The sequence below is a fragment of the Lissotriton helveticus genome, chromosome 6 (genome assembly GCF_964261635.1).
Source record: "Lissotriton helveticus chromosome 6, aLisHel1.1, whole genome shotgun sequence".
Lineage (NCBI taxonomy): Eukaryota > Metazoa > Chordata > Amphibia > Caudata > Salamandridae > Lissotriton > Lissotriton helveticus.
In genome coordinates, this window is record NC_136067.1 from 1,888,062,693 (window position 1) to 1,888,090,285 (window position 27,593).

General features: G+C 45.1%; 1 protein-coding gene across 2 annotated transcripts in view; it reads right to left on the reverse strand.

Annotated features, from left to right (window-relative positions):
• The window catches only part of LOC144761934 (TATA box-binding protein-associated factor RNA polymerase I subunit A-like), a 508,362-nt gene that overhangs the window by 160,143 nt on the left and 320,626 nt on the right, over positions 1 to 27,593 (reverse strand). For both annotated transcript variants that reach the window (XM_078647125.1, XM_078647126.1), the window contains exons 8-9: positions 27,156 to 27,222; positions 6,318 to 6,441 (exon numbers count right to left, since the gene is read on the reverse strand). In XM_078647125.1, coding sequence (XP_078503251.1) covers positions 6,318 to 6,441; positions 27,156 to 27,222 — 191 coding nt within the window. The remainder of the gene's footprint in view (positions 1 to 6,317; positions 6,442 to 27,155; positions 27,223 to 27,593) is intronic.

The following is a 27,593-nucleotide window of genomic DNA, read 5'->3' on the forward strand; positions in this document are numbered from 1 at the left end:
CGAAAAGTGCTTCCCCTGAATTGTTGAGACTGAAGCGCCCCCATGGACTTAGCAGTCTCATTGTCCTTTTTAATCTTTTCAAGGGTGGTGTCAACATTTGGACCAAACAGTCTGTCAGGATTGACGGGCTGGTTGAGTATTGTTGTTTGAATGTCGGGTTTAAATCCAGATATGCGAAGCCATGCTTGTCGCCTTAACATGACGCTAGTGTTAATTCCCCTAGCCGCTGTATCAGCCACATCAAGTGCACACTTTATTGCAGCGTTTGAGATGAGCTTTCCCTCTTGTATGAGCATTTCGGCTGCTTCTTTAAATTCATCAGGTAGGTGTTGAAGGAGCTGTTCTAGGGTGTTGTAATGCGCCCTATCGTATCGTGCCAATAGTGCCTGTGTGTTTGCTATACGCCAGATATTGGCAGCCTGCGCAGCCACCCTTTTGCCGGATGCCTCAAGCACTTTCGACTCCTTGTCAGGGGGAGGAGCTTCACCCGTCGTTTGGGAGTTTGCCCTTTTGCGGGCATTGGCGACCACCAACGAATCCAGGGGCAACTGACCCCGAATATATGCAGGGTCCCCAGGTGCTGGCCTGTATTTCTTCTCGATACGTGGGTTCACCACTCTTGCCCTGGTAGGTTCCTTAAAGATCTCTGGGGCATGTTTAAGGACTCCTTTGAGCATAGGAAGTATTTTAACTGTTCTTTCTGAAACAGAGAAAGTGTCAAACAAAAAATCTTCCTCCACCGGGTCAGCATGCATGTCCACATCATGATTTGCAGCTGCCCGCTCTATCAAAGCATTAAATGCTGCTGAATCCTCTGTTGGTGATGTACGTGACCCAAAACCCTGTGGATCTTGTACCACCTGATGTCCACCATGGTCCCCAGTGTCGTCATATGAGTCCTGTTGAACATCAGGGTCATTGTCAACTGGGAAATTGTACTGGTCATCTTGGTCCTCATCCTCTCCTCCTGATTGGTTGGGGGAAGGTGATGGACTCCTTCTTGGTGTTGGGAGAATAGGTTCAACAAGGGCAGGAATGTCCTGTGTTGGCCTTTTCTTTTTTAGTGGAATGACAAAGTAAAGTCCACATTTGTAAAGCGCACAATCACCCGTAAGGGTCTCTAGGCGCTGGTTGGGAAGTGATTTTTCTCTTGTAGAGGGTCAATTTCCCCGTTTGGGCATCGATGTAATGCTCAGATTGGTCTTCTGAGGCTTGATGTCGATCCAAGTGGCTTTTTTGCGTTGAAGGCTCCGACGTGTCAGCGATTTTCGGCACCGATCTGGGTGCAAATGCCTTCGGTGCCACCTTAGGTGGCAGAGTGTAGAGAAGCTTGGTCGAGGTCTCTGGAGGCGTGTCCACCGATGTCGGAGCGACGGCGTGGGAGCCGTTGACGACAAAGTCTTCTCCCGAATACGTTTGAGGGAGTCGGTGACCTGCTTTGTAAAGGAAGCAGTGGGTTTTGTAACCGACGATCGATGTTCGGTAGTGTCGGAGTCCCTCGGTGTCGACGAGTATTCCGTTGACGAATCTTCGGCTCTAACGGGTCGCGTCTCCGTCGTAGCCTTTGGCACCGACGCCGTTGCCGCAGATCCGGCATCTTTGTGCCGATGCGTAGGGCCTCCGGTCTTCGGGTCGTGGCTTTTAGTCGACTTTCTTTCGACCGTGCGTTTACTTGTAGGCGCCGCAGTGGCGTCCGAAGGCGTGTCAACAGTCTTGGAAGTCCACGCCGGAGCAACCGTGCTCGACACTGGATGGACGGCCTTCTTAGAGGATGGTTCCTTGGGCACCTTTTGCGGCGCTGTCGACTCGACAGCCTTCTTCGACTTTTGTGGGCCGGAGGGCGACGGAGTCGATGAAGGAGCAGGCTTTGATATTTTTTGTTGGACGTCGGCCATTTTAGGTGTTGTCGAATCCGATGGTTTCGGTTTCGTTTTTGGTTGGACGTCGGCCATCTTTGGTGCCATCGTATCCGAAAGTTTCGGTTTCAGTTTCGATACGTGCAATGGCGGCTCCGCTTGAGTGTCCGTGGCTGGGCCAGAAGGCGGGGCCGGGGATAGCGGTGCAGGGTCGTGGGTAAGGCCGAGTGGCGATCCCGTGACCTGAGCCTGAGTCATGTAGCTTTCGGGGCATAGCTCTTCCTCTGAGCTATCTTCCGCGGCCCCATAAACTTCTTCGTCGTCCCCTACCTCCTCGACGTATTCAAGGCCTTGGCCTGTCCTTCGACGTGTTCTTCGGGATCGGCCTGGACCTCCGTCGACGGTGGTGAAATCTGGAGATGATGGCTAACGCCTTCGTCTGCGGGGTCGTCGAATATGTTGTCGGGTGCCGGAGTCGCCCGCTGGGCCTCGAGGCGCGCCGCGCGCCGATGCTTGAGCGTCTTCTTTGACCTGAACTTAGAGCAGGCCATGCAGTTATCCTCGTTGTGGTCCGGCGAGAGGCATTTATTACAGACCGGATGCACGTCGATATGTGGATATTTGGATCCACAGACGGGGCAGAACTTGAACGGACTCCGCTCCATGTTCAGTACGTCGGGGTCTTGCTGCGACGAGAGGGCCTCGATGTCCGAAGAGTACCTCGACTCCGCAGAATTCCGACTCAAAGAGCCGGACGATGCTCGAGACCGCACGCAAACAATACCGACGCAGGTAACGAAGGCGTTTTGGCCTTAAGAACAAATAGTTTCGGTTCCGACACGGAGACGTCGAAACCACATCCGAACCCAATGGCGGAAAAAAAACAATCTGGGGATGGAGTCAATGCCCATGCGCACTGTAGTCCAGGGGAGGAGCCACCTATCTCGTGATACTTCGAAGACTCTTCCAGGACAACAATGTGCAATCATCCGGACCCAACACTAGGCGGCGATCTATGCACTAGATATGAATTTAGCAGCCCACATGCCTCGAACTTACTGCTCACCTACACTTATGAACTAATATTTGGCTCACACTGTATGTAGGACAACTTTATTAAAAAATCATATAGAGGTGGGCATATCCTTTATATGGACGAAAACCCTCACTCACCCAAGGGTGACATGCTTCATCATAGGGTTCCTACAAACACAAAGGGACCGCGAGGTACTTAATGTGGGCTACAACTTCCCAGCCGGGAAGGAGCAGGAGTGCTCTTTCAAGATAAGCACGTTTGTTATATTGACCTCAATGAGTGTCAGTGAGGGGCAGAGTGCAAGGAAACAAAACAAGAAAAAACGTGCAGGAATCTAAAATTCCCTCAGTAGGAACAGCCAACTTTAATTTCTACTTCCTATTGGGGAGATTAAAATGGCAATGTGAAACAGGGTTATGGATGTTACCCTGTAGGTCGGGTTGTCATGGGCTCTGGCAGACAGCTAAACCTTTTGCTACTAAACCTCAAAAGACAACACAGTCCTTTTTCTCACCCATTCAGGTGGAAAGGGATTACCTTCCATAATGCATTTTAGCTTGTTTGCATAAAACCGCTGCATACCAAGGTGGTTGTTATTTATATGCAAATGACACAAACACACAGCCTATAGCAGTAGCTGTATTCCTTCTGTGCATCACATAGCAGGTAATTGCTTTCCTGGGGTTTAACCTGCAGTCCTCCTCGTCCCAGGGGGAGACTTGTAAACTAAATGCAGGGTAATACCCCAGATTAGAGGTAAACATGACACACCTGTAGAGCCGTTATCCCTATGGCTTTCCAGTAGCTGCATGCAAGGCATCCCTGAGAGGCCTCGGTGATGCAACGCTGGTATGAAGGTAAAGGGAAAGAAAATATCCCTAGGGGTGGATCCTGAACAGGCATGGAGCAAGTTTTGGAGGACAGGTGGCTCCCTTGAAGTTCCAGATGAACACTCTGGCATAAGACTTGGTCTGAGCCACCATGTAGCATATTCTACAGCGCCCTCCGGACCACAGCTTGCTCGGGTGAGGCACAGGAAATAGAGAGACCCGGGCTAGATGACTCATTGTATTTCGTAGCAGAGTGAAGTACGGTGGGACCCAACTGCTACCGACCTCGATGGGTGAGGCAGGGTAGTATGACCTTATCACTCCAAGTCTTGGGTATAGGAACTACCTGAGATGTGGCCTTCAGCTAGGCACATGCTATGTTTCCAACATGGGACTGAAGGCACCCCCAACTTTAGATGGTACCTTAGAAAAGGTAGTAGGTAGCGCTCACAGATTCTGTCCACCCCTCTCACGCCCCCACTGCTGTCTGCAACCTCCTGAGCAGCTGTAGGAGACTATTGGGAAGGGAGGTTGTACCACTGCTTTAGTGATAGAGAAATACTAAGATACCTCATCAGTGTGTGAGAGGAAACAAGCTGAAACAGATGGAATGATAAGCGTGTGCATCAGGTCTCTCCAACTGAGTGAGATGTAAATAAGAGCCGACTCGGCTCGCCATAAGGCTGTGGTAGCATATAAAGCTGGCATGATTATGTTGTGCTACACAGGGATAGCCAACATACAGTAAATATAAAGGGCATGGCACTCAGGCAGATGATTATGAGCCCTGATTTTAGCAGTCTGCTGTACTTCTATGTAGGGTTCCAGGGAATCAATGCAGTGGAGACACCAAGCAATACATGATGTCTGTGAAGATTTGAAAGCTCTGCATACATTTTTCACACCAGACCAAGATTCTGTTTAGTTCGGCAACAGCCTAGACGTGTTGCCCAAAGAGAGGGATGTTGCAGATATGGGAAAAGAGCTACACAAATAACTAATACTAAGGAAACCAGTAAGGATTCAATAACTGCAAACCAACTAGGCAATACAAATGAATGGAATAATTTGGCTGTGCAATGAGCATATTGCAAATGCAACATCATTCATTGAATGAAACCAAATTAAAGCTCATAATATTGCGGTCTATGTATTCTGAGCAGAAGATGGATAAAGCCTTCTTGTCAGGAAAAGAATTGGAAAAGTAAGCCATTTCATCCTCCTGCATATAACTTTCAGATCATCGCGAAATAGAAACATCATGTTGAGAAATCTATGAAGAAAGTAGAGGTGGCAATAGGAGAGCTGCTACTCTTCAAGAACAAACATGGTCTGATCGGATCACCCCAAGTTGAAGGTAAATTCAAGTATTAAAGTCAAAGCTGGGAAGCATCGGAGCAGAACTCTGGAGTCTTCCATAACAGTAACAAAAGTGATTGACAAAACACAAAGGAGATCCTAAAGGGAGCACTACAGCCTTCACAATTATTTCAATTTGCAATCTACAGACACAAGGCAGCTATTTTCCTCTGAAACTTGCAGTCAGAAAGGCGAACTTGATGTAGGCCTCGAAAAGATCCACATCATCTAAACACATCTCACTGGCATTTGCTAGAAAGTAAAGGTCTGAACAGACCCAGAATCTACAGTTTTGACAAACATCTAGAGGGAAGCAGATGAGGCTGGAATTTCAAGGGGTCGTGTTACCAAGGTGTCTAATCCTTTGTCCCTAGAAGCAAAGGATAAAAGCGGGAAACGACCTCTACACCATGAAGGTACACCACATCAACAGCAATGTGGATTGTTTTAGGTTCATCCCAAGCTCCAGAATATTCAAATGCACACCAAACATCCGACAGTACCTGAAGGAATTAAGATCTAAAGAAGGCCTCCAAAACATTGCCCTGTAAAGAGCTAACATCCTGCCCTCTGCAAACTGGGAAAAACAGATGGGGCCAAAGCGTAAACAATGAATGCCGAGGGACATGGAAGATCAAAGACAAAATGCACATTCGGTCCAGAGTACTCGTAAAGCAGATCCCCAGCACCCTAAAATCTACACATACAGCAAAGTGATGTTTCTTCTCTTCGATAACCAAACACTTCACGCTCTACATCCAACAGGCACTGAAGACAAGCCAGATGATGTGTGGGCTGGGCATACCACCACAGCAACAGGGACACTGCATTTGGACAAACCCGCACGTTTTCTTGCTCTGCCCAATGGTGGAACACTAAATAAAATCTCTGAAACTCTGGCTGTCAGGAGGCTGCTCCTTAAACTAACAGTGCTATGGGCATTCCTTATGTGAGTGTCATATGTATGCAACTCTCAAAGAGCACGCGGATTCTATTTCTAGTTTCCGTGCATTGGCACGTGCTTGTTAAAAAGGTAAATGTGCAAACTTTATTAGCGTTCCTGCGGTTCACCAAATAAAGCCTGGATGGCTTCCATCTTTGCCCACGAGCTGAAAGCGTACATCAAACAGAATCACTAAAGGAGAAACAGTCTTGGTAAACACAGCTATTGCTTTCAGATGCATTAAGCAGACTATCAGAAGCAAGCGCACACGTATATAAGTATGGCATATTTACCCTTGCACGGCAGCTTTCATCTGTTTTGCTAAGCAGGCCCAGGGTTTCACGCGCTCCCTCCACGCGGAGTAATCCAGGACCTCGAAGAGGACCCGCAGCGCGAGCTCGCGGTGCTCCGGCTGATCTGAAAGCATCATGAAAGGGCAGGTCATTGTCAAAGCGCCAACATCGTAAACAGCTCATTTAATAGTAAAAGTTCGTACTTGAAAATGCAATAAAGCTTCAATGATATCGGGCACCCTTAAGGACTCATTACCGGTAATTCCGGAGATGGGAAAATAACGAGAAACAGGTGTTTTAGTAGAATAGCATGCGGGAACCGGATATACTGTACCAAGTTATGCTTGTTGCCCCTGGCTTTCCACCCTCACCGGCTTGCAGAAAGTGAAATTTCCCGGCGAAAACACGACAGAGCTGCGGTGTTACATCAAAAGGTAATCGAATGGATCCAGCACCTCTCGATACCGGCCCTGCTTGCATGAGCGGGTCACTTTTGAATGAGGACCTAAGTGGAGGCACTTCCACCGTGAGGTGCCACAGGGAAATCCAGCCTTTGTGATTGGCCGCCGTGTGAACAAATAAAGTAGCTGAAGTACCTTGATTTCTTAGCAATCTGAATACTTGTGGGTCGATCGGTCAGGCTGGCTTAAAACGTCGCCTGCCCTACTGACAGGCAAGGGACACCCGCGCAGGAAACAAAGTGCCGTGCCAAACAAAGGATAGCGCTGTGAAGCAGAAGGAGTGTAACCCCAGGGCGCTATAGGTTTCGCCATCTTTCTGTTAATTCTGCCCACTCTACCTGTATGAATAGCTTAACTTCTGTAACGATATTTGTGACGCATACACAATGTTCCCACAAACAATTCACCTGATCAATTCGTTTCAGATTACTCTGTAAAAGTTTTCCTCAACATGCACCACCACGCGGCGCAAAGCAGTTCCAGCCACCACTCCGCCTCCAGACATACAGCCTGATTTTATATTGGCGGACGGAGGGAAAGTCTGTCAGGACGACGGAGTAAATGACTCCATGACCTGACAGAATCGCCAACCACCACATTTAGAAATGAACGTCATGTCTGCATTCATTTCTGTTGCATTGGCATTCTATCAAACGTAGTTTTTTTTTCTTCAATAAGAAAATCTAGAAGCAGGATTTTCTTTTTGAAAAATTAAAAAAAGGACCCCCCCCTTGCCGAAGGTGAGGGGGCGTTTGATAGATTTCACTGCCCCTTACCACTAAGGTTTTCCTGGCGGTGATAGCTAGACATGGAAAAATAACCTGTATGCTCTACCATCTCAATTAGATGGGCAGACAAAGAGGTCAACCTCAGATGGCCCTTACTCCAGCGAGTCATCAGAGGAGTGTAGGGGAAGTGTATTATTAGTAGGTGGGGGTACTCACCTCCAGCTAGTAACAATACCACAATCACTAACAGGTCCAGTCATGTCTCAATAAATTACTCCTTGCTCCACCCTTTGTATGTTGGCAAACGAGCAGTCAGGCTTAGCTTAGGAGACAGGTATGTGTAAAGCATTTAGTATCAACAAAACAGTACGTAAGTAAAAGACAACACAATAAAATCCAACAGCAATTTATAGAAACAGAAAATATTCATATCTTTAAAATACGCCAAAAAGAAAAAAAAATACAATGCAAGGACCAGAAGATATGAATTTTTAAAGATTAAATAAAAAGCATGCATTCTAGTTCCAAAAAGCTTAAATTGCCACTTGTGGCTATCTGGTCGCACTTGACGGGGACACAATCAAAGTTTTGGCTTATGGAGACAGAGAGCGGGTCATAGTGCTAAGCCCCAGTCAAAAGTTTACCTTCAGACTTAGTCCTCTTTCTTGGAGCTTTTCTCTCGTCGACCGACTCGTAGGCGGGTCATCAAGTTTCTCAAGTTTCTCAGATCCGAAGTTTTGATTCGAAGACGGCAGCCTGCTGCAGCGCGATGACTCAGTGAGTCTCTGGAAGTCTTTGAACTCAATATCGACAGTGAGATGCTTCAGAGCTTTCAGAGGGATAAACCAGCGTGGTCAGGCTGATTTGAGAGTCAATGGCGGCGGCTTGACTCTCGAAGTCGAACCAGTCTCGTCCTGGAGCTTTTCTGCAAAATGTTGCAGAAAGTTTCTTTCTTTGCAGATCTTATCGTTTCTTGGGGGGGGCATAAGGGGACACTAGCTCAGTCCAAGGGTTCAGAGACTCTGGACTACCGCTTTAGGGCTAGGACTCAATTTCCCACAATGCACCTGCCTAGTCCAGGAAGAATCCAGGTGCAACTGGTCAGCTGGGGTGACCATCTCTTTGGGCTTACAGGTGACCTATCCAGCTCAGTTGTACCTCTGTTGTACCTGTTGCTGATCAGGGAGTTCACTCCTTTTTCTTTGAGTCAGGCACACTCCTTACTTTGTTTAGCTTTGCGAGTGCAACAGGTGAAGTCCTTTAGAGTGCAAGCTTTCTATGATGCCGTCCAAGGGTCCAGCAGGGCAGGGCAGTCCTCCTTTTGTTCCAGGCAGTGTTCTAAGAAGCGCCTGTTTCTCCCCCATATTTATCCTCCATTCTAGGCTGACAAGTGGGGGGTGGAGAGAGACCCCGTCAAATAGGGATAAAGTTACCTCCCTCTGTTATGACCACTTCCTGAAAAGTGTGGCATAATAGTGACCCAGAATGCACTGTTCTCCCAAAAATCAAAAAGGAGAAAATCTCACCTTGGTGCGTGTATCTGTATAACCCAACACAAAGGTGTACTTACACTACACTCACCTTCCAACCTGCCTCTTAATCTAATTAGGGGGGCTCCTATCTGGCTAGGGATCAAGGAAGTGAGGGCTGGCTTGGGTCCTGTGACATCTGTTCTCCTGCCATTGGAAGTCCAGCTTATCTCCCCAGCCCTCTTCCTCTCCCTGGCTTCTCCAGGAAGCAAATCTCCTCCCACTGAATGTCTGTATTATTTCAGGCCGAGGCCTCCTCACAACTACTAAGGGAGCAGATTGGCACAGGCTGTCAAATGCTGACCAATCAGAAGAGGCTGCTACAGGGCTGCTTTAGGTAACCTCAGGATAGTAAGTTCTAAAACGACTTGCCTATAATAGTTATAAATAATCCAACCGTAGCAAGTTGTTGGATTTATTGTAACCATTATTTTAATACTTTAAATGATATTGGTAGCTAGCTCCCAAGCAAGGATAGACTTTATTAAGTTTAATAAATCCTTTCCATGTTAGCCTAAGGGGCTACTAACACTACATTAGTGGAAAAAACACTGACCGTTTTTCTCTACCAGGCATATAAAACAACTTATATACTGTCCCTGCTTTTTATAACAATGCACCTACCCTTGGGGAACCTATGGCGTACTTCCGGGTGACTTATCAGTAATAAAAGGAACGTTTTGGACTTTGGAAGTACTTTTAATTCTAAAGTCAAATTTGGACATAGTTTTATTGTAAATCCAGCCGTCAAGGCAGACCGGACTTTAAAATGACAGCAAACACCACAGCAAGGCACACTTAAGTGCATTAAGTACATTGAGGTCTCTAAACCTACATGCCCTACCATATATTAGGCACTTACAGGTTGTCTTTGCCAGTTAGAATTATACCAATTGCCATTTACCTTTAGAGGACAATGCACTGGCCCTGGACATGGTCCACAGACCCCAGGTCACTTTCAGACGCAGTAACCACCAGCATCAGTTAAAAATTGGGGGTGACAGGGCAAAAAAGGATGGCTTTCCTACAAGGGGTGTAACCGTGGCGAAGATGGAGTAGTCTCCACTGTGGTTACATCCAGGGTCCTCCCTCATTTAAACTGGGCAAGCGGACCATTATGTTGTAAGTTAGAATACTACAGTGCCGTTGAGATGGAGTATTCTTACCACCAACATATAAATCAACCCCATGGTAACACTGGAGTACATTAGGCACCAACCAGCGTGCTAGTGTGAGATACTGGACTTTTTCCTTGCCTGAGTGACGCATGCAGAAAGTAAACGAGAAAGTAATATTGGCAACCAATACAGCACATATTGCGTTTTCATAACTTTGGATCTTATTTGTCACAGCACTAACTGCCATGGGAGAATAGGAGTGGTGAAGACTCAGCGGAAGGATTACATACTCCCTAGAAATATTATTACTAAAGGCAAGTAACTTTTTCTTCTGAAGAACACATCTTCATACAGATTCCTCCCCTTATAAATGAGTCTCAAAGCAATAGTTCCCTTGGAGATGGGGAGTAGTAGTGCTTGTAAATCACTGAAATCATGCAACACATCTCTGGCAAGGCACTAGTCACTGCATACCTGAGGCATGAGGAAGAAGTGCTTGGCAAATGCATGCAAAGAGGTCCTTTTTGGCCCGGCATGTCTGGGGTCCAGTCTATGAAGTTGTTTCTCCTCCTAGGTAAACAGGGACTGTTCATTAGAAAAACACATGAAGGCACACAGGGCCACCATATAGCCCTCAATTGCCGTCAATGCTATACTCGGTGGGTAACGCAAATTGCAAGACATCAGAATGGCAAAACAAATGGTTTGATGCCTTGCAACTCACACCACTGGACAAACTTAGCTCAGTTACCTACATACAAGGATTTGGTGGTAGGCTTCTTGGCTGCCATGATGACATCTGAGACTCCATCAGGAAGTTAAAAAGACTCCACTCAATCTTCCAGTGTGTAGCTACAAGCATATGGGGCTTGGGGTGGAGGACTTAATCATCCTACTGTGATAGCAGATCCGCTCTGCATGGGAGCAAAAGGAGCTGCAGAGTGTGGAATGCTGATAGATCAGTGTGTCAGATCCTCCAAACCCAGTCTTAGGTAATCAAAATGCACTCAACCTGATCCTCCTGCATCTTTCACAGCACTTTCGACGAACGCAAAAGTGGCGGAAACATGGGCTGCAGGCCCTGAGACGAGTTGAATCTGAAGGTGTCTCCCAGAGAGTCATTCAAAGGGAAGTTTATGGAACAAAGCAGAGGACACTTCCTATACTAGGCAAATCGAAGAGATCAACAATTGGAAACTCTAATCTGGAAAGGATCACCTGTTTCTTCGGGAGGTACCTCCCACTTGAAGTATTCCAGTCAAATGTGACACAGCATCTGCCCTCATACTGAGGGAGCCCACTAGATGAGCCATGACCAGAAATCCCTGGTTACTGAGCTCACCTCCACAGGCAAATCGCCTCCCAATATAGAGTCCAAGCCCACCATGCCACTCAGTCTGTTATATATAAGGGGCTGTCGTGGTGTTGTCTGAAAATATATAAATGCCACTACATGAGATGCCTTCAAGGCATGCTAGACAGCCTGCATCTCAAGCACATGTATGTGCATGGACATTTCCAACTAGAGGCCCCGTGCCATCATGTTTCTCATGTAGTACTGTAGTACCAAGATCAGAGTCAGAAACTTGAAATCATCGCCCAAATGTCCACAATCATCAAAGGATGGGGAAAAGTCTTTATGTGCGTCGTGCCTCTATGAAGGTGAGAAACTAATGGGGTAACCCAAAAAGCCTTAGGACCTGGGTAGTATATAGTACATATAACAGTGTGGCCCTACTGGCATTGACTTATAAAAGAAATGCAATATTAATTTGCAATGTCGGTGTGCGATAAACACATTGAACATAACACACTTAGAAATGTTTGAACACATAAAACGAATGTATATATTTTTTCAAAAGATTTTATATCATATACATTTTTGTGGATATGCTCTTAATTATGGTTGCTCCAAAAAGTGTGCGAGAAGAAGCGTTTATAGAAGTGATCGTGTGATCAGAAAGGAAAGAGAAATACATAAATAATAGTAAGTCACACAAAATTCCTATGTTTTCACCAATGGCTCTAAAAAACCCAAAATAGCCAAAGTCAGTAGCCTGTCTGAAAGAAATCAAATGTCAATAATCCTTATTTCGAAGGGGTGGTAGCGGAATCTTAGCACACCCCTCATGGGGATGGATATATTCCATCCAGGCTTAGAAAATCATTGTCAACATTTCGACCCGACTGCTGAACGAGGTGAATTAAGCTCTTGCACTCTGGACTTCATCAGGACAGTAAAGAGGGATAAGGCAACCTAAATTGGTGCAGCTACACCGTGTGTTAGGTATGGGTGTTCCACTAAGATACACCCCCGTTCCAGCAGAAAGCTTCAAATCAAAATAGTGCATCAATTTAATCTTATCATTGGGTGATTCAGCGGAGTACGTTTCAGGACCTTCTCTTTGAACTCAGGACCACCAGAGTGATTCTGAGGCTAGTTGGATGGACTCCTGTGTGAGCTACAGAAACACAACAAGCTCCAGAGATTTGAACTCCGCTGCTGGAGTCAGTCCTAACACCCCCCCCCCCCCAAGTCATGGCTCCAAGGTCCTGGACCAAGTGGTGTTGGTGGTACTGCTTCTGCCTAACCTTAAAACCTGGGACTTAAAAATGTTTTTAAAAAATTGCCTGTAGAACCAACAGGAGACTGGGACCTACCCAGTGTGCATCGAAGGTTGGCCTGACTACGCGGTAGCTTCCACTAAGTTCTTTTCTGTAGCAGCAAAGCCTTTTCAGTAGGACCGCCCGACGAAGGTATTTAGGCCTCATTGAGCCCTCTTTGGTTACAGCCTGCAAGCCTCATTCTGCTGGATGAATCCCATTTCCCCCAAAAAACCCAAGTCAGAAAGTAAAAATCTTAATTGCAATCTCGTCCAACAGCTCCCCGATGAGGATTCCTTGGACACAGCCTCCTGCCTTGCCCCTATAAAGACTCTACCTTCTCCAAGAAGTTTGCTGACATTCTTTCTAAATCAAATGGTAAGCTGAGACTGGGGCCAATCCATCCCTTGTAACCGACTCGAGCTCCACCGCAGTCGGCCTTAAATTTTTACTTTGACCCAGTCTTGCACCACCAGATACCCACGTTTGGCGCTTTGATCTTTTAGGTGCTAGATTTCACTAAACGATTTAAAAATTCATAACCCCGGTTCTACTGATTGGATTTAGTTTGTTTTAGTGTCATTTAATGTAATAACATTTACTTTATTTTTGTAAATGGGTTTGAGTTTTTTTTGTGTTTTCATTTCATTACTGTTTGCGTGCTGCATAAACACTTTACACATTGCCTCTAAGTTAAGCCTTACTGCTTTTGTGCCAAGCTACCAAAGGGTTAAGCAGAGATTTACTGAGTTTTTGTGATTCACCCCGACAAGGATTGTGTTTATTATTTGAGTCGGGCGTCCACACCGGTCAACTGATATCCCAAATTCTACCAAGAGTGCAAGATACTTGCAGGCAATTGTTGCACATTGAATAAGGAGGCATGTTTATCTGTTTCATGCAAGTATATCATAAACATATTAAAAAGTAATGTTTCCTTCTCAGTAATCTACAGTGATATTCATGTAAACTGACAATGATGGTAACTTCATATGCCTTGACAGGGAGTCGTTGAACAGTGTACGCCTCTGCACTAAATCGGATGTTATCTTCTTCAGTGTTCATCAGGGGATTGAATGCTTTACCATCAACAATGATGGCGAGTATGCCAAGGATGTCTTATGCCTCAGTGTCAGCAGTAAAGGTTGGGAGTGGGAAGACCGGTGCTCATTGTACCTTTTTCTGAATCTCTGAGGAAGGGACGAAGTGAAGTGTTCTGACTGCAGTGAGGTGTAGGCAGGAGCTCAGCTCCTACAGGATCTCACTTTGAAGAGGTACACATTCTGCAGATTCTGAGACGGCTCTAGAACATTCTCTACTACTCAGGAAATGTACTTCCCAAACTCTAAACGTCATCCAAGACGGTTTCTGAGAGGTGAAGCAGTCCTGGATCCTTTGGATGTCTAGAACCAGCATATGAGGGTGTATTTTAGGCTTTTTTGTTTCCACACGTTGGTCTCTGAAAAAACAGTGAATACGTGGCGCCTGTTAGGAAAAGCGAAAAACATCACATCTATCATATAATTGGCAGTGCAAAGAAAAACACCCAAAGATACTGACTGGCGTCGAGCTCTGCCAAAATTATAGCAAGGCTTAGTCAACTATAGAGAAAATTGATAGAACCCTGCGTTGACTCGTCCTTCAGATAAACATGACTAGTAACTCAAATGCCAAAGCTATGCCCTCTGCGATAGAAGGGTCAGCTTGTGATGGGTGGAGCCTAAAGGCATGGTTGTTTTGTATTCACTCTTTATTTACGTGTGGCCTCAAAGAGTGTGTCAGGGAGAGGTGTGGCGCATCGGTCAGGGCAGCTGACTTCAGAGGACAGGGCTCACGGTTCGATCTCAGGCTCCGGCGGCAGCTCAGCTCAGCACCATGGGACTCTGGGCAATAGTTCACTTAATTTCCACGACGGCCCCCCAGTGCCTAGAGACCCGTAAGGGTGAGTAGTTTGCGCTTTACAAATACCAGATTTACGATTTATTTAAGATTCAGGAAACTGTAAATGCTGCAGTTTATGCTTTGTCAAATTAAGAGTTTAAAAAACGAAAACTAAGAAATTTGCTTTCAGGTAGGCATTAATGAGAAAAGAAAAACCTAATTCCTAGTAAAGTTTGCAGGGATCCCTTAGTGAAGACCCTGAGAAGGAGACGCTGGGCCTTTAGAGTAAATCATTTGTTCTGTTCCAATATCACGGATTAGTACAGCCAAGGGACAACAATACCAAAGAGGCTTGTTACAAAGTGTGAAATGGAATCTTATTAGATCATGTAGTATAGTTTGTAGTACATGTTAAAGTGAATTTCTCTGGTCTTAAAAGTGTTTTGTTTATTTAGGACGTGTTGGACCGGTCAGCCTTGGCGTGGGTTTCCACTGTATTTTTGTCTTTGCTCCTGTGTTTTTGCTGTGTGTTGGACTTCGTTGTGCTGGTCTAGATGCTTTGGGCACTTTGCCACTGCTGTTCAGTGTCAAAGTGCAAGTGCTCCTCTAAACTGTTATGATTGATTAGTGTCTCCATGATTGGTTTATTTGGTTTACTGTTCAGTCCCTAATACCATGCACTGTGTATGCCCAGGGCCTGTAAACCAAATGCTGCTAGTGGGCTTGCAGCACCCATTGTGCCACCCACACAAGCAACTTTGCAACAGCATCTCAGGCCTGCCATTGTGGTGTCTGTGTGCAGTCTAGTACTGCCATGTCGACCTGGCAAGGGACTCCCACTTGCCAGGCCCTAACTTTCTCTTTTCATGACATGCGTCTCACCCCTAAGGTAGGCCCAAGGTACCCCTGTGGGCAGGGTGCATTGTATGTGAAAGACAGGAAAATGTAGTGTAGTATGCCTGAACTCAGAATCTAAAAATGCATCTTTTAGTATGGATGATTTTTACATTCTGGGTTTGAAAATACCACTTTTAGAAAGTAGGTATTTTCTTGCTAAGCCATCCAGTGTGCCTCCGCTAGGTTTGTGTACTGACTGTCTGACTTTGGAGTGACAGGGGCTGAAGATGTGCATTTGGTTCAGGCAGTCACTTAGGAGGGGGGTTAGGTGTGTCATGCCTTTTCAGGGCGAGTGAGGGCTGGGCTGAATAGACCTGGGCTGCATTCAGAGTAGGGGGAGGATATTTCTTTCACACCTAAATGGGCCTGGTCTGCCTTGGACAATGCTGTCTCCACCTCCTTCCAGGAAGCTGCACCGGAGAGGCCAGAACTGGTTTTGGCTGGGCAAAGAACTTCTCTGCCACCAGAGATCAAAGGGATTTGTGCTATAAAGAGTGGGATCCAGATCTCTGAACTTAGGATTACTTCTGGAATTCAAGCCAATGAGACGATCTGGGAAAACTGAAGGATAAGTACTGCTCCTTTGCTGTGTGATGTCTGGGGTTAGCCAGCAGTGGCTGTTTCTGACAAGGAGAGAATAAAGACTTAGCTGTGTGCTGGGTCTCCTGCTTGAGGTAGGTATCCAAGCTTGCCCCCTGTTTTGAAGTCTCAGGGATAAAAAAAGACTCCACCACCAGCTCCCCTGAACTTACTTGCTGGGAGTTCAGACTTGCCATGAGGTGCCTGTTGCTGTAGTGGGCCGACTGGAGGTTGTGTTGCCACTGGGAGCTGGAAAAGCATAACAACTACGAGAAGCGCGACACATCTGCACTGGTTTCCGACGCATCGCCAAAGAAACCGATCCTGCGCCTGCCCGTGTCTCTAGAATTCGCCGCACGATGAATCCTGTGCACCGATCTCCGAAGTCCAAGATCACCGTACCGGTTCCAATGCGGGCCCTGCTGTGCGGCTGCCAGAACCAATGCATCGTTGGAGCGCAGCGGGAGAGACCGATGAAGTCATCGCTGCATCGAGAACCAACGTATCCCCGATCCTAACGCATTGCATCTGGGCACCTCGCCTGCAAGAACGCCGGGGGCTGCAGTAAGATACCGACGCATCACCTCCCCTTCAGTAAGGAACTGATGCATCACCACCCCTGCATGGCAGTAAAGCAGGAAGCATCACCTATCCTGGAGTAAGGAACCACAGCATCACCTTTCCTGGGCGTAAGGAACTAACACATCACCTTCCCTGCGACAGCTTGTTTGTGTGCATGACGTATCCAAGGTTCTTTGTGTGAAAAGTGTTGCATCTGCAATTTGCTTTGAACAGAACCGTTGCTACCTTTTGAAAGTCATATTTTTATTACGGTATTGTGGATTTTAGTCATTTTGGTCTAGTTTGGTTTAGATAAAGATTCCTTATTTTTCTAAACTGGTGTTGTGTCCATTTGTCGTGTTTTCACTGTATTACAGTATGTGTTCACAAATGCTTTACACACTGCCACTGAGATAAGCCTGCCTGCTTGTGCCAAGCTACCAAGGGGGTGAGCAGGGTTTACTTTAGAAGTCTATCCCCCTTACACTGACTAGGAAGAAGTGTCCCTACTTGGACAAAGGTGCAAACCATTGCCAACTAGAGACCCCCATTTCTAACAGGACGTTTACTGGGGATCCTTCAATAATCTCAGTAACATAAATAACACTGAGGACTGCAAACAATGGAGTCAAAATGATCCAAAGTGATTTCAGCACAACTAACCGGTACTAATACTTCAGGAGAGGAAAGATACCCCATTTAACTTGAGGCAGCATAGCATTTCATAGCTGCAGATAAACTTAAGAACATAGGGATAATGTATGAGTTGGTCCGAAAACTGAAGTTGGGGATCAACTGCAAACACTTCTAGTTGGATACGGTTTTGTGATGCCTGAGCCCAGTTCTTAACCATCATCTATGTGCAAACTTCTGTTTATTGACATGTCCGATTCTAAGAATGGGAGGATCGGTGTCTTGATCTGCTTTAGAAAATACCCTGCCCTTTGTGGAGATCTACCCTGGGGAAGCAGGGTGCAGGCCAGCAGAGGAGAGCATTCCCTCCTGGCCCTGAATGCACCATGTTTCCCAAGGTATGGATGGCCAGCAGAATCACCTCTTTAAATCTCCTGGACAGACAGTAAAGTTTAGCATGGTTTGGCCTATTCAGGTCCTACCACATATCAATAGGAATGAAGGCTTCCCTGTCCATGTACTGCAATGAAAGCAATCATTTGAAGAACTCGAGCAACGTTTGTCTGGGGAAACTCCATTTACCACGAAAGACTGGTAAAATCAACCAAAGCAGCTGAATGTGAGTACATCGACATTTGAATGACGCACATTTGTGATTTTCTGTCATCATTTTTGATCTCTGTGACATCGAGATATACTACCCTTGCTAAGAGGAAAAGGTTTTTTCCAAGTAAGACCGCCCTCATTTACCTTCATATGCTGTCGAGCCCCTTTAATAGCTTTAATGTTGCTAGATTCTTGATCGGAGCCCTCAGATGTAGGAAGAGACGTCTTATGTGCTGAAAGAGCTTTTAACGTAAATTCATTAATGCATTTAACCTTTTTATTGAATGTATTTTATACTGTCTCTGATATTGTATTTTATTAATGTGAAAGCTGTTATGGTTTTGATTAACGGAATAAAGTATCGTTGAATTGACTTGAATGACAACAACCAATTGCAAAGTGTATGGACATTATAAGCTATGCAAAACAGCTTGTGTAGACTTAAACAGAAAAAACATAGGAATTAGTGAAATCTTTCTAGCGCTTTATCCGATTAGTGTGTAAGTTACTCACTTTCGGCATCGCTCTTTCTGGTGAGTACTCTAACCACAGATTGATCACCTTTAGAACATCCCTAGGTGCCAAACTAGATCTGGAAGATTTAAAAAGCATTGCTCCCTGGAGCCAATAAGTGGCACTGTACGGATCCATGCGGACTTCTTTCTGCCCCAGAAGGAATGGTGGAGCCTCATTCAAGCGCCACCCTTGTGTATAACTGGTAGTTTCTTTCTCGACTCCATTTGCTCCCTTGGACGAGAAGCTCAACTATACTCAGACGTACCAGTGTACAGATCTCTAGTTTCTGACCTTTTTTGGTGTGAAAACCAGAATATTGCCCGGAACAGGGAGGCAGGATAGCAGTGAGAAATCTGTGGTTAGATACAGTGTTCACTAGAAAGAAATTTATTGAAGGTAATTAAAGTGTTCTTCTGATGGATACTTATAATGGTAAATTGCTAACCTGTAAAATAGATACCAACGCGGTTTCTCCCATGATGGTGGATCAGTGGAATAGGCTCAGGTCAAAAAGTCCTGCAGGACTAAACAGGCAAAATTCCCTTCAGACCGGATCGTCACGGCAGTAGGGATTCACGAACATGTGCACTGATGCTCATATAGCCGTCTGACCGATATCATCAAAAACAGGTACCCTGTGTGCCAAAGCAGTGATAGCAGCTTTGGCCCTGGTGGAATAGACCCTCAGTCCTTCTGAAGGCTCCTTCATAGCTAATGTGTAGAAGATAATAATGCAAAGAGCTATCAATGTTGACAGAGTCCTTTCCTGCGCTGCTATGCCTTACTTTGCCCCATAGAACATCACAAAAATGCTGATCATCCACCCGATGGTCTTTGGTGCAATCAATGTGAAAGTTAAAGGTTCTCTTGGGGTCCATTAGATGGAGTATCGCCTCCTCTTTCAATGGGTGAGGCGGAGCAAAGAACATTGGGAGAATAATGGCTTGCCAACTTGAAAAGAAGTCACAACCTTTGGGAAAAAGACTGCATTGGTCCTCCACACTACTTTATCTAGTAACAAGGTGGTGTAAGACGGCTGATAAATAGAGAGCTTGAAGTTCACTCACAAGATGAGCTGAAGTTATCGTAGCTAGGACTACAGTCATTTAGAGTCAAGAGAGTCACTTTATATTATCAATGCATTTTAATACACACAAAAGCATTGTTGTACCGATATAGTGACGACCCAACAATGGTTTTGAGAAACTGTATTACCTTTTTAAAAACTTATTTTATGTGTTTTTAGATGTGAGTAACAGTGGTCCCATGGTGTATGTTAAGTGCTATCAGCTTTGCTTTTTTTAATCTGATTTGATACTATTTGTGAGTAATGTAATCCGTTTTTACGCGAGTACACTTTTATGGTTTAATACAAACCGAATAAAGTTTTTTTAATTTAATTGAGTCAAGAGATGTAATGGACAGCTGTGCATTGGTTCAAAGGGAGAGCACGGGTAAAGTGCAGATCAAACTGAAATCCTACTGTGGCATCACAAAGAGTTTGAGAGTAAAAATGTATGAAACCTTTTATAAACCTCATCAGAACATGTAATATGAACAAGGATGGCTGGTCCCGCAAAGGCAAATAGTCTGAAAGGGCAGACAAATTACTTGCAACAGTGCCCATAGCAAGTCATTGCTGGGCCAGAGACAAAACACACAAAACATTGTACAGTTTGCCGTGTAACAGGTCCATATTAGAGGTACCATATTGGGCCACAAAACTGTCCCAGTGCTTAGAGTAAACATACTTTGTAGAGGGACGCCTGGCAGTAATGATGACATCCACAACTTTGGAAGAAAGATCAAACACAGTTAAATGCTGCCGCTAAAACTTAAAGCATGAAAGTACAGATTACACAGGTATGTGAGTGGGGCTCTGCTCTGTTGCACCACCAGGAGGTCTTCCAGAAGCGGTAGTCTCATTGGAGGACAGATGCTCCTGCCCAGAAATTCAAAGTACCATACTCTTCTTGCCCAATCCATAGCCATTAGGATGACCTGGGTCACGTCGTTCCTGATGATCTTTAGAACTCGGGACAGGAAAAGCAGAGTCAGGAATGCATACTTTATAAATAATGTGTCTCCAAGAAAGAGCCCTCTTGGAAATTCCATCATGCAAAATTTTTAACAATGTGTTTTCAACAGTGGCAAAAAAATCTAACCAAGTTACTCCCCATTGTTTAAAGATGCTCTGTGCCACCTCAGGATGCAACTGCCATTTGTGATCGGATAGGTGCCGCCAACTGAATTCATCTGCCTGGACATTCAAAGATCCTGTCAGGTGGTCTAGGACCAGAGAAATGCCCTGATACTCCAAACACAACAAGATGATCGACAGAGTGCTGAAACTTTTCAACCACTCACCCCCAGTCACGGATCTGGGTTCAATCCATCGTTCTTTTGCCCACCATGCCAGCTCAGTTTGGACCCAGCCACATGCAAATCAGTCTTGACCCTGCTCTTCAAGGGTACAGTCCAGCCTGAACTGCCAGGCCAGGTCCACCCTGGACCGGAAACAAGCATCCTGGGGCCGGTTTCGGGGGGCATAGACAGCAAAAGAATGATGGAATAAACCCAGATCTGTGACTGGGGGTGAGTGGTTGAACGTTACATTTTGCCAACCTTGGAGGAAATATCTGGTCCTGCCTCCCACAGGGTGGTTGTGTGCCACTGATGGCAAACAAAAGCGGCTTGGAGGTTTATGCCACAGGGTGGGGGACTGGGAAGCACACTGCCCCTGGTGGCATGGATGTTGTTTGCCTGATCCTTGCCCCCCACAGGGACTGAGGTACCTTTTGCAGGGCGAAGGCCCTAGCGTGGCCGATATGCCAAACCTTTGGAGTACTGCTGATGGAACTGTGGTGCAGAGTAGAATGGGCTTTCCCGCCAAATAGGTGAAACCAACTAATGGTATATTCATCAGTGAAGCTGCCCTCTTAAGTGTCAAATGCTCTGCCCAAGCAATCAGTTGTGTCCAGCCCAGAATGGATTATGTATTTTGCTGCATCCTAACCATCCTGGATGGGTTTGGCCTGGTTGCCCAAATTCCTCCGAGACTGCAGCAATATTTTGCTAAAAATGTCCAATAAAGTATGGGGATATCTCCATAGTAAACAGCTGTCATTGACCAACTGTGAGAGGGATAGACTGGCCAATTAAAACATTAATTTCCAGAATGAATGAGTGAATAAATGAAGGGATTTGTAGAGAAAAACAGCTACTCCAAAACGGAGTGCCCCAGCATTAAAAATAAAACAAGGGAGCCAGCAGTGAAAACCAGGATACTAGGTAGAGACCAACCTCACTAAATGGTTTCTGAAGTGCAACTCATTGCATGTAAGACAGAGTGTCAGCGTAACATGGTTCATGGCTTTGGCTGCCAAGATGGTGAAGGAGCACCATCCCCTCATGGAATGTTTACAGCTGGGGATTTGAGCAAGAACATCAGAAAATATCAAGGTTCAAGCTAGAATGTAATGCTGAAGACGATCAAATTAATTTTGGGCCCACAATTATAGGTAGCTCGGTCAGCCAGTGGCAAAGCACAAAAAATTGTCCTTTTTTGGACAGAAAAGTAGTTTAAGATGGTGCAATACTGATAAACAAAGGGGTCTTTAGAACTAATCGGACAGCAGAATTCTGAATAGTCTGAAGTGTGGTTGCCTAAATACTCCAGTTAACCAATAGAAATTATATTTGCGTAGTCTAGCCTTGCATTGACCAAGGTGTGGAACACTGTTTTGTGAGTTTCTAAAGGAAGAAGATTTAAGAATTTCTTAAGGGAATGGAGTAATGCATAACAGGTTCTGATGACTGAAAGGATCTGTGGGAGAAATGAAAGATTGTCTAACTTCACTCCCAGATTCCTGACTTTAGTGGAAGACTTTGGGGGTTAGAACAGACCAGAGGCCACCAATTACTGATCCAGTTATCTTGGAAACATCAGAAGAGCAGAATTTCAGTCTATTTTTTTTTGTTGCATACTTTATATAGCGCGAACTCGACCCGAAGGTATTGGAGCGCTTTACATGAGCACCGTATTTACATTACACATTCAGGCACGGTGAGATTAAGTGATTTGCCCAGAATCACAGGATGTGGACGCGACCTTGAGGCTCGAACCCTGGTTTCCAGCACCAGCGTCGGGCGTTTATGCCGACGGACCATTCAGAGTTACATTTAAGATTGCTGTGATTCATCCAGTCTATGACCCTGAACTGCAGTACCAAAAGTCTCACCTCTGCTAAATATGTGTTGGTTGTGTCATTCTGATCTGTCTAGAATTCATAAGTGCCATTTTCACAGCAAATTAGTACCAGTGCATGATGCCCTGGTCATAGCTTGCATTCACATGAACCTAGCCACATAAGCAGGCTACTTTCCATCCTTGCCCCTGGTATCTTGTGGACAGAAGCACCTCTGGAAACATGTATTTCATGCAAATCATTTATATTATTAAACGACTGAGCTTGAATTTACATTTTAATAAGTTGGTAAACATCCATAGCCATTTGCCACAGATCTGCTACAGCTGTACAAAGATGAGTGTGGAGCTGTACACAGATATGTTTGTAACTGATCAGAGGTCAGCTCCCAAATTAATCACCTATAGCTGTCCTCTTCTTTCAACCTTTCATTAGGTAAGCAGCAATATGTCCCTGTAAATCAACGACTCCCCAATTTACAACACTGGTTATTGATCCGAAGTTAAATGTATGGTATATGTGGGTACCCTTTCTGTGAGAAATTAAATTGTTGGTTGACTGGGGTGTGAGCCCTGGTCAAGTAGCAAACACAATCTTTGTCCGGATGATGCACAAGCCAACCCTAAATGAACCTGTGTTCAACCCTCTGGTACCTTGGCACAGAGCAGTCAAGCTCAACTTAGAGCAGAGGTCTTCAAACTTTTGTAGGTTGAGCCCCCCCAGCTGATTTTTTTTTAGATGTTGGGCCCCCCCACCACCTGACAGAAATTTCTGGACTCGACCACCACGCGCACATTCCGGGCATATTAAGCGAATAACATTCAATACAATAAGAGTGCTTAGTAAACTGCAGGTTTGTGAGTAGGTGGGTGTGGTGAAATGACAGAGGCTTATTACACAGCTCAATACACCACTTTCCAAGATAAAATTGGGGTCGCATGTTAGTGCAGAGTGGGCCGAATGAATGTATGGTTAGTGGTGGGCTTACTGGAGCGAGATTGCAGATTGAACAGTGAGGGGGTCAGGTGAGTGAAGTGTCATGAGTGCAGGTTGAGTAGTGTGCTTGTGTGACTGCAGGCTGAGATACAGGGTGAAAAGGGCAAGTGCATTGTGAGTGCAGAGTGATCACTGTGAGTGGAGGGTAAGTGGGTGAATGGTGTGAGAACATGGTGATCAGTGTGAGTGCAGGGTGAGCGGGTGAATGGTGTGAGTGCATAGTGATCAGTGTGAGTGCATTGTGATCGCTGTGAGTGGAGGGTAAGTGGGTGAATGGCGTGAGTGCATCGGGGTCAGTGTGAGTGCTGGGTGAGAGTGAAAGTGAAGGGCGAGAATGAGGAGTGAGTGGTCTGAATGCAGGGTGCATTCCCAGACACTTGAAGTAACTCAGCATATTATTGACGGCAGCGTAGGGTTTCAAATGTGTTTAACTATTGATATTATGGCAGTAACCAGGAATCAGGGTGGAGGAAATAAATAATGTGCTGATCCCTCAACAAACTTCCAGTCTTATGATTACGGCTGCCAGCTCATTATTTTGATGTCACTGATGGTATACAAATAAGCAGTCACCTAAAGCTGTATTTACAGCACTTGTCTGTGCATACTTTGAACAGCAAATATAAATAGAAAGAACTTTTAATTGATTTCTAGAGCTGCATGAATGATCCATGACTGATTTCCCAATCGCACAACTCTGGGATGATATATTGAGATCCCTCCAGAAAGAGGGCGCGACCAGAGGATTCGTATAGGGACCGCCACACGCGAGGGGACGCGGACGGGACGGATGTGGAGACGCCAAGGACACAGATAGTGCTTCCCCCTCACGACACTCACACACTCGGAGCGCTGGGGATGTGGTGCTTACAGACTGGTGGGGACTGCCTCCTCCCTAGCCGCCCTGACAACTGACAAATGACCATACCACACGTCCGACACGCTGACCGGAGGTCCGGACAGCCACCCACACGGAGACACATCAGTGCAAGTCATGTTACAATATCTTCCTGGCCCCCTTTCACGGCATCGCTCCCTTAAGTACACTCTCCCTCCCACCCCCCCTGCCACATAACCCCCCCCCGTTTAACTGTTTTGGATTCTTGTCTCCCATACATAGCCCCCTTTTTCCTCACGCACCTCATTCCGGAGGCACACTCAGACACCCGACCGGCCACGAGGACTGACGCGGGTCATGTCTCCCCAATTTATAGTCAGGCTATAACAGTTATCCATATGACGCATCACACAATGCATTGATAATCCGTGGGGCCCTGCCGTCCTTAATGGATGGAGTGACTCGCGGCGAGGATAGACCGCACAAGTGTATCAGATACCTTTATTCTACTGACACGCAGCCGAGGTCTATCCGTGACCTTTCTGGGTTTCAGTACAGTAGACACTGAAATGTTATTTGACGACACGGCCAACAATGTGGGACACACCGATGAGAACCGTTCAGTTCACAGAGTTAAATTGTTTCCTTATAAACTAATAAAATAAGACGTCCTTTACATGCACAATTGAAATATGAGCACCCGTACTATGAAAGATACCATTAATGACTTATATTCCGTGGTCATAGCTATGGGAATGTATACCTATCTCTTGCACCTCTTTATTCTTAAAATACATCGTAATGTTGCGGCTGGCCCCAAGGGTTGTAGGCCAAGCTATATGTACTGCTCTGTTGATTACTAATAAACGTCTTGCAAAAAAAAAAAAAAAATGAATGATCCATGACTGATAATAAAAGGGAACAAAGATAGAAAAGGCACATTACAAATGAATCAACAAAAAGAAGGGGGACCGGGAGCTCGTTAACATTACAAATGAATACATACTTCTTATTTATAATCATATTTAGCAATTTGAAAGCTGTTTAAACACATGGCTGGCTGGCATTTTGTGTGCCTGTCTGTGTAATTTTAAAATAAACTTTCAGAGACGTTTTAAGGATTTTGGGGCCTGTGGGCCAAATGTATTTTTGGGGCCCCTGTTGGGACCAGCTTTGATTTTATGATCCAGTCTCAGCTCTTTCATGCCTTCTTTGGTCAAATACTAAATGTGTGTACATCGGATATTCAGGGACAGTGATGTGTGTTTTCAGTATGTAACACAACAGCAGTTCGCTACTATTACTGTAAATAATGTGTCACCACCTCTATTTCTCATATGTGAGGTCATGTATTGATCTAAAATAAACTTTTTATATGGACGTCGCATTACGCATAAACACATTTTGTCTGCAAAATGTATGTAATAGACTTTAACACATTAAAAATTAATGATTGAAAAACGATATTTACAACATTGTGTTTAAAAAGGATTCAAGGTCATGAGGGCAAGACTCTGTAGAATAGAGCTGCCTCTTTCAGTCCCCCCCACCCAACCCCTTTATTTATTTATTTATGCGTTTTTATATAGCGCAGACTTTACCCGAAGGGGTCAGAGCGCTTCACAATAGGAACAGAACTGATACATGAGAACATTACAAGTGAACAATTTACAAAAGCAAACGCTAAATTACATGAGGCAAAAGTGCCAATCATGAGCAAACAAATACAAGAGGTAGCAAACGGAGCATTATGTCCCTGGAAACGTTGTCTCCGTTCTGGGAAGAGCTAACTCTCCCAGGAGGGGGTTAATTCACAGAGCTGACATGCTTCTTGTGCAGTGGGAGGCGAGGGGGTCTCCTCTGCTAAAACCAAAAGTGTGCCCCGCTGAAGCTGTCAACTCTGTGATTAACCCCCTCCTGGGAGAGTAAACATAACAAAAGAACGGGCACCTCCTGCCCCATGGATCTCCCCTCCCTCCCCCTTCCACATACCGGAGTGCTTCAAGAAGACAGGGCACAAAGGTCAGATTGAAGTGGAGTGGCGCCCCCCCTGGGAAGGTGTCGCGCCCCCCCAGGGGGGCGCGCCCCACAGATTGAAGAACACTGAGTCTTAGAGTAAATATGTAAAGCATTTGTGCAACATTTCAAACAGAAATAAAGTGAAAACGAGCACACACAAAGGATCCCCCACCAATTTAGAAAAATAGAGTACAATTTAATAAATAAAACAAGACCAAACCTACAAAATTCTAACCAGTAGAACCGGAGGTATGATTTTTTTGAAAGAATTAAGTGAAAATAGAACCAAAAAGAAAGAAGCGCAACATTTTGTAGATTTGCATTGGAACTCATTAATGCATACCGCCGTGAAAAACGAAGCACCCAGCACGGTCATTCATATCTTTCCACATCTTGAGCACAATAGTCGTGGACCTTGCCTTCGAGACAACTGTGGATCTGCCCAATTTGTTGAACTGTAACTTTATACTGCCAAAAGTCAACATGGCAATTGACCATAGTCCAGCTTTGAGGGTTGCTCATCTCATCACTCTAACTTGAGGAGGAGAGAAGAACCATTCACTCACGCAAGGCCTAATTAAAAACTCACCCGATTCAATTGTAAACTGGTAAAAAGGGTAAACACTTGCTCTCTTCAAAAGAGGGTAAATGTACTAAAGCATACCGGATTCCTGAAGCAGTGTATTCAACTCCAACATCAGTTCATGAGAAGGCACAAGCTGATGTAGAATCTGAAAAAAGAAGAGATTGAGTCAGTTTAGTTCTTTTTTCTTTACCATCATTTTATACTGCTTTCCACCTAATCTTAAACTCCTGTCCTCTATGGTTCTTCACAATTCCAAGGTTACCTAGTAGTGCTGAAGAGCAGTACATACTGTTTCCTATATTCTAATAATTTTTTTAAGTTTCCAATGTTACGATGTCACTAAACTTTTCACATAACTGTATCATCATTTTAAGCTTTGGTTTTTTTCATTGTATTGCAAAATGAAGTCATATTTTATTACAATAATTAAAGCTAACACACGGCCTTGTCCAACATTAAAATATTAAAAGTGAGCCTATCGGCTTAATCAAGGGGTGAGCTTATCAATATATATAT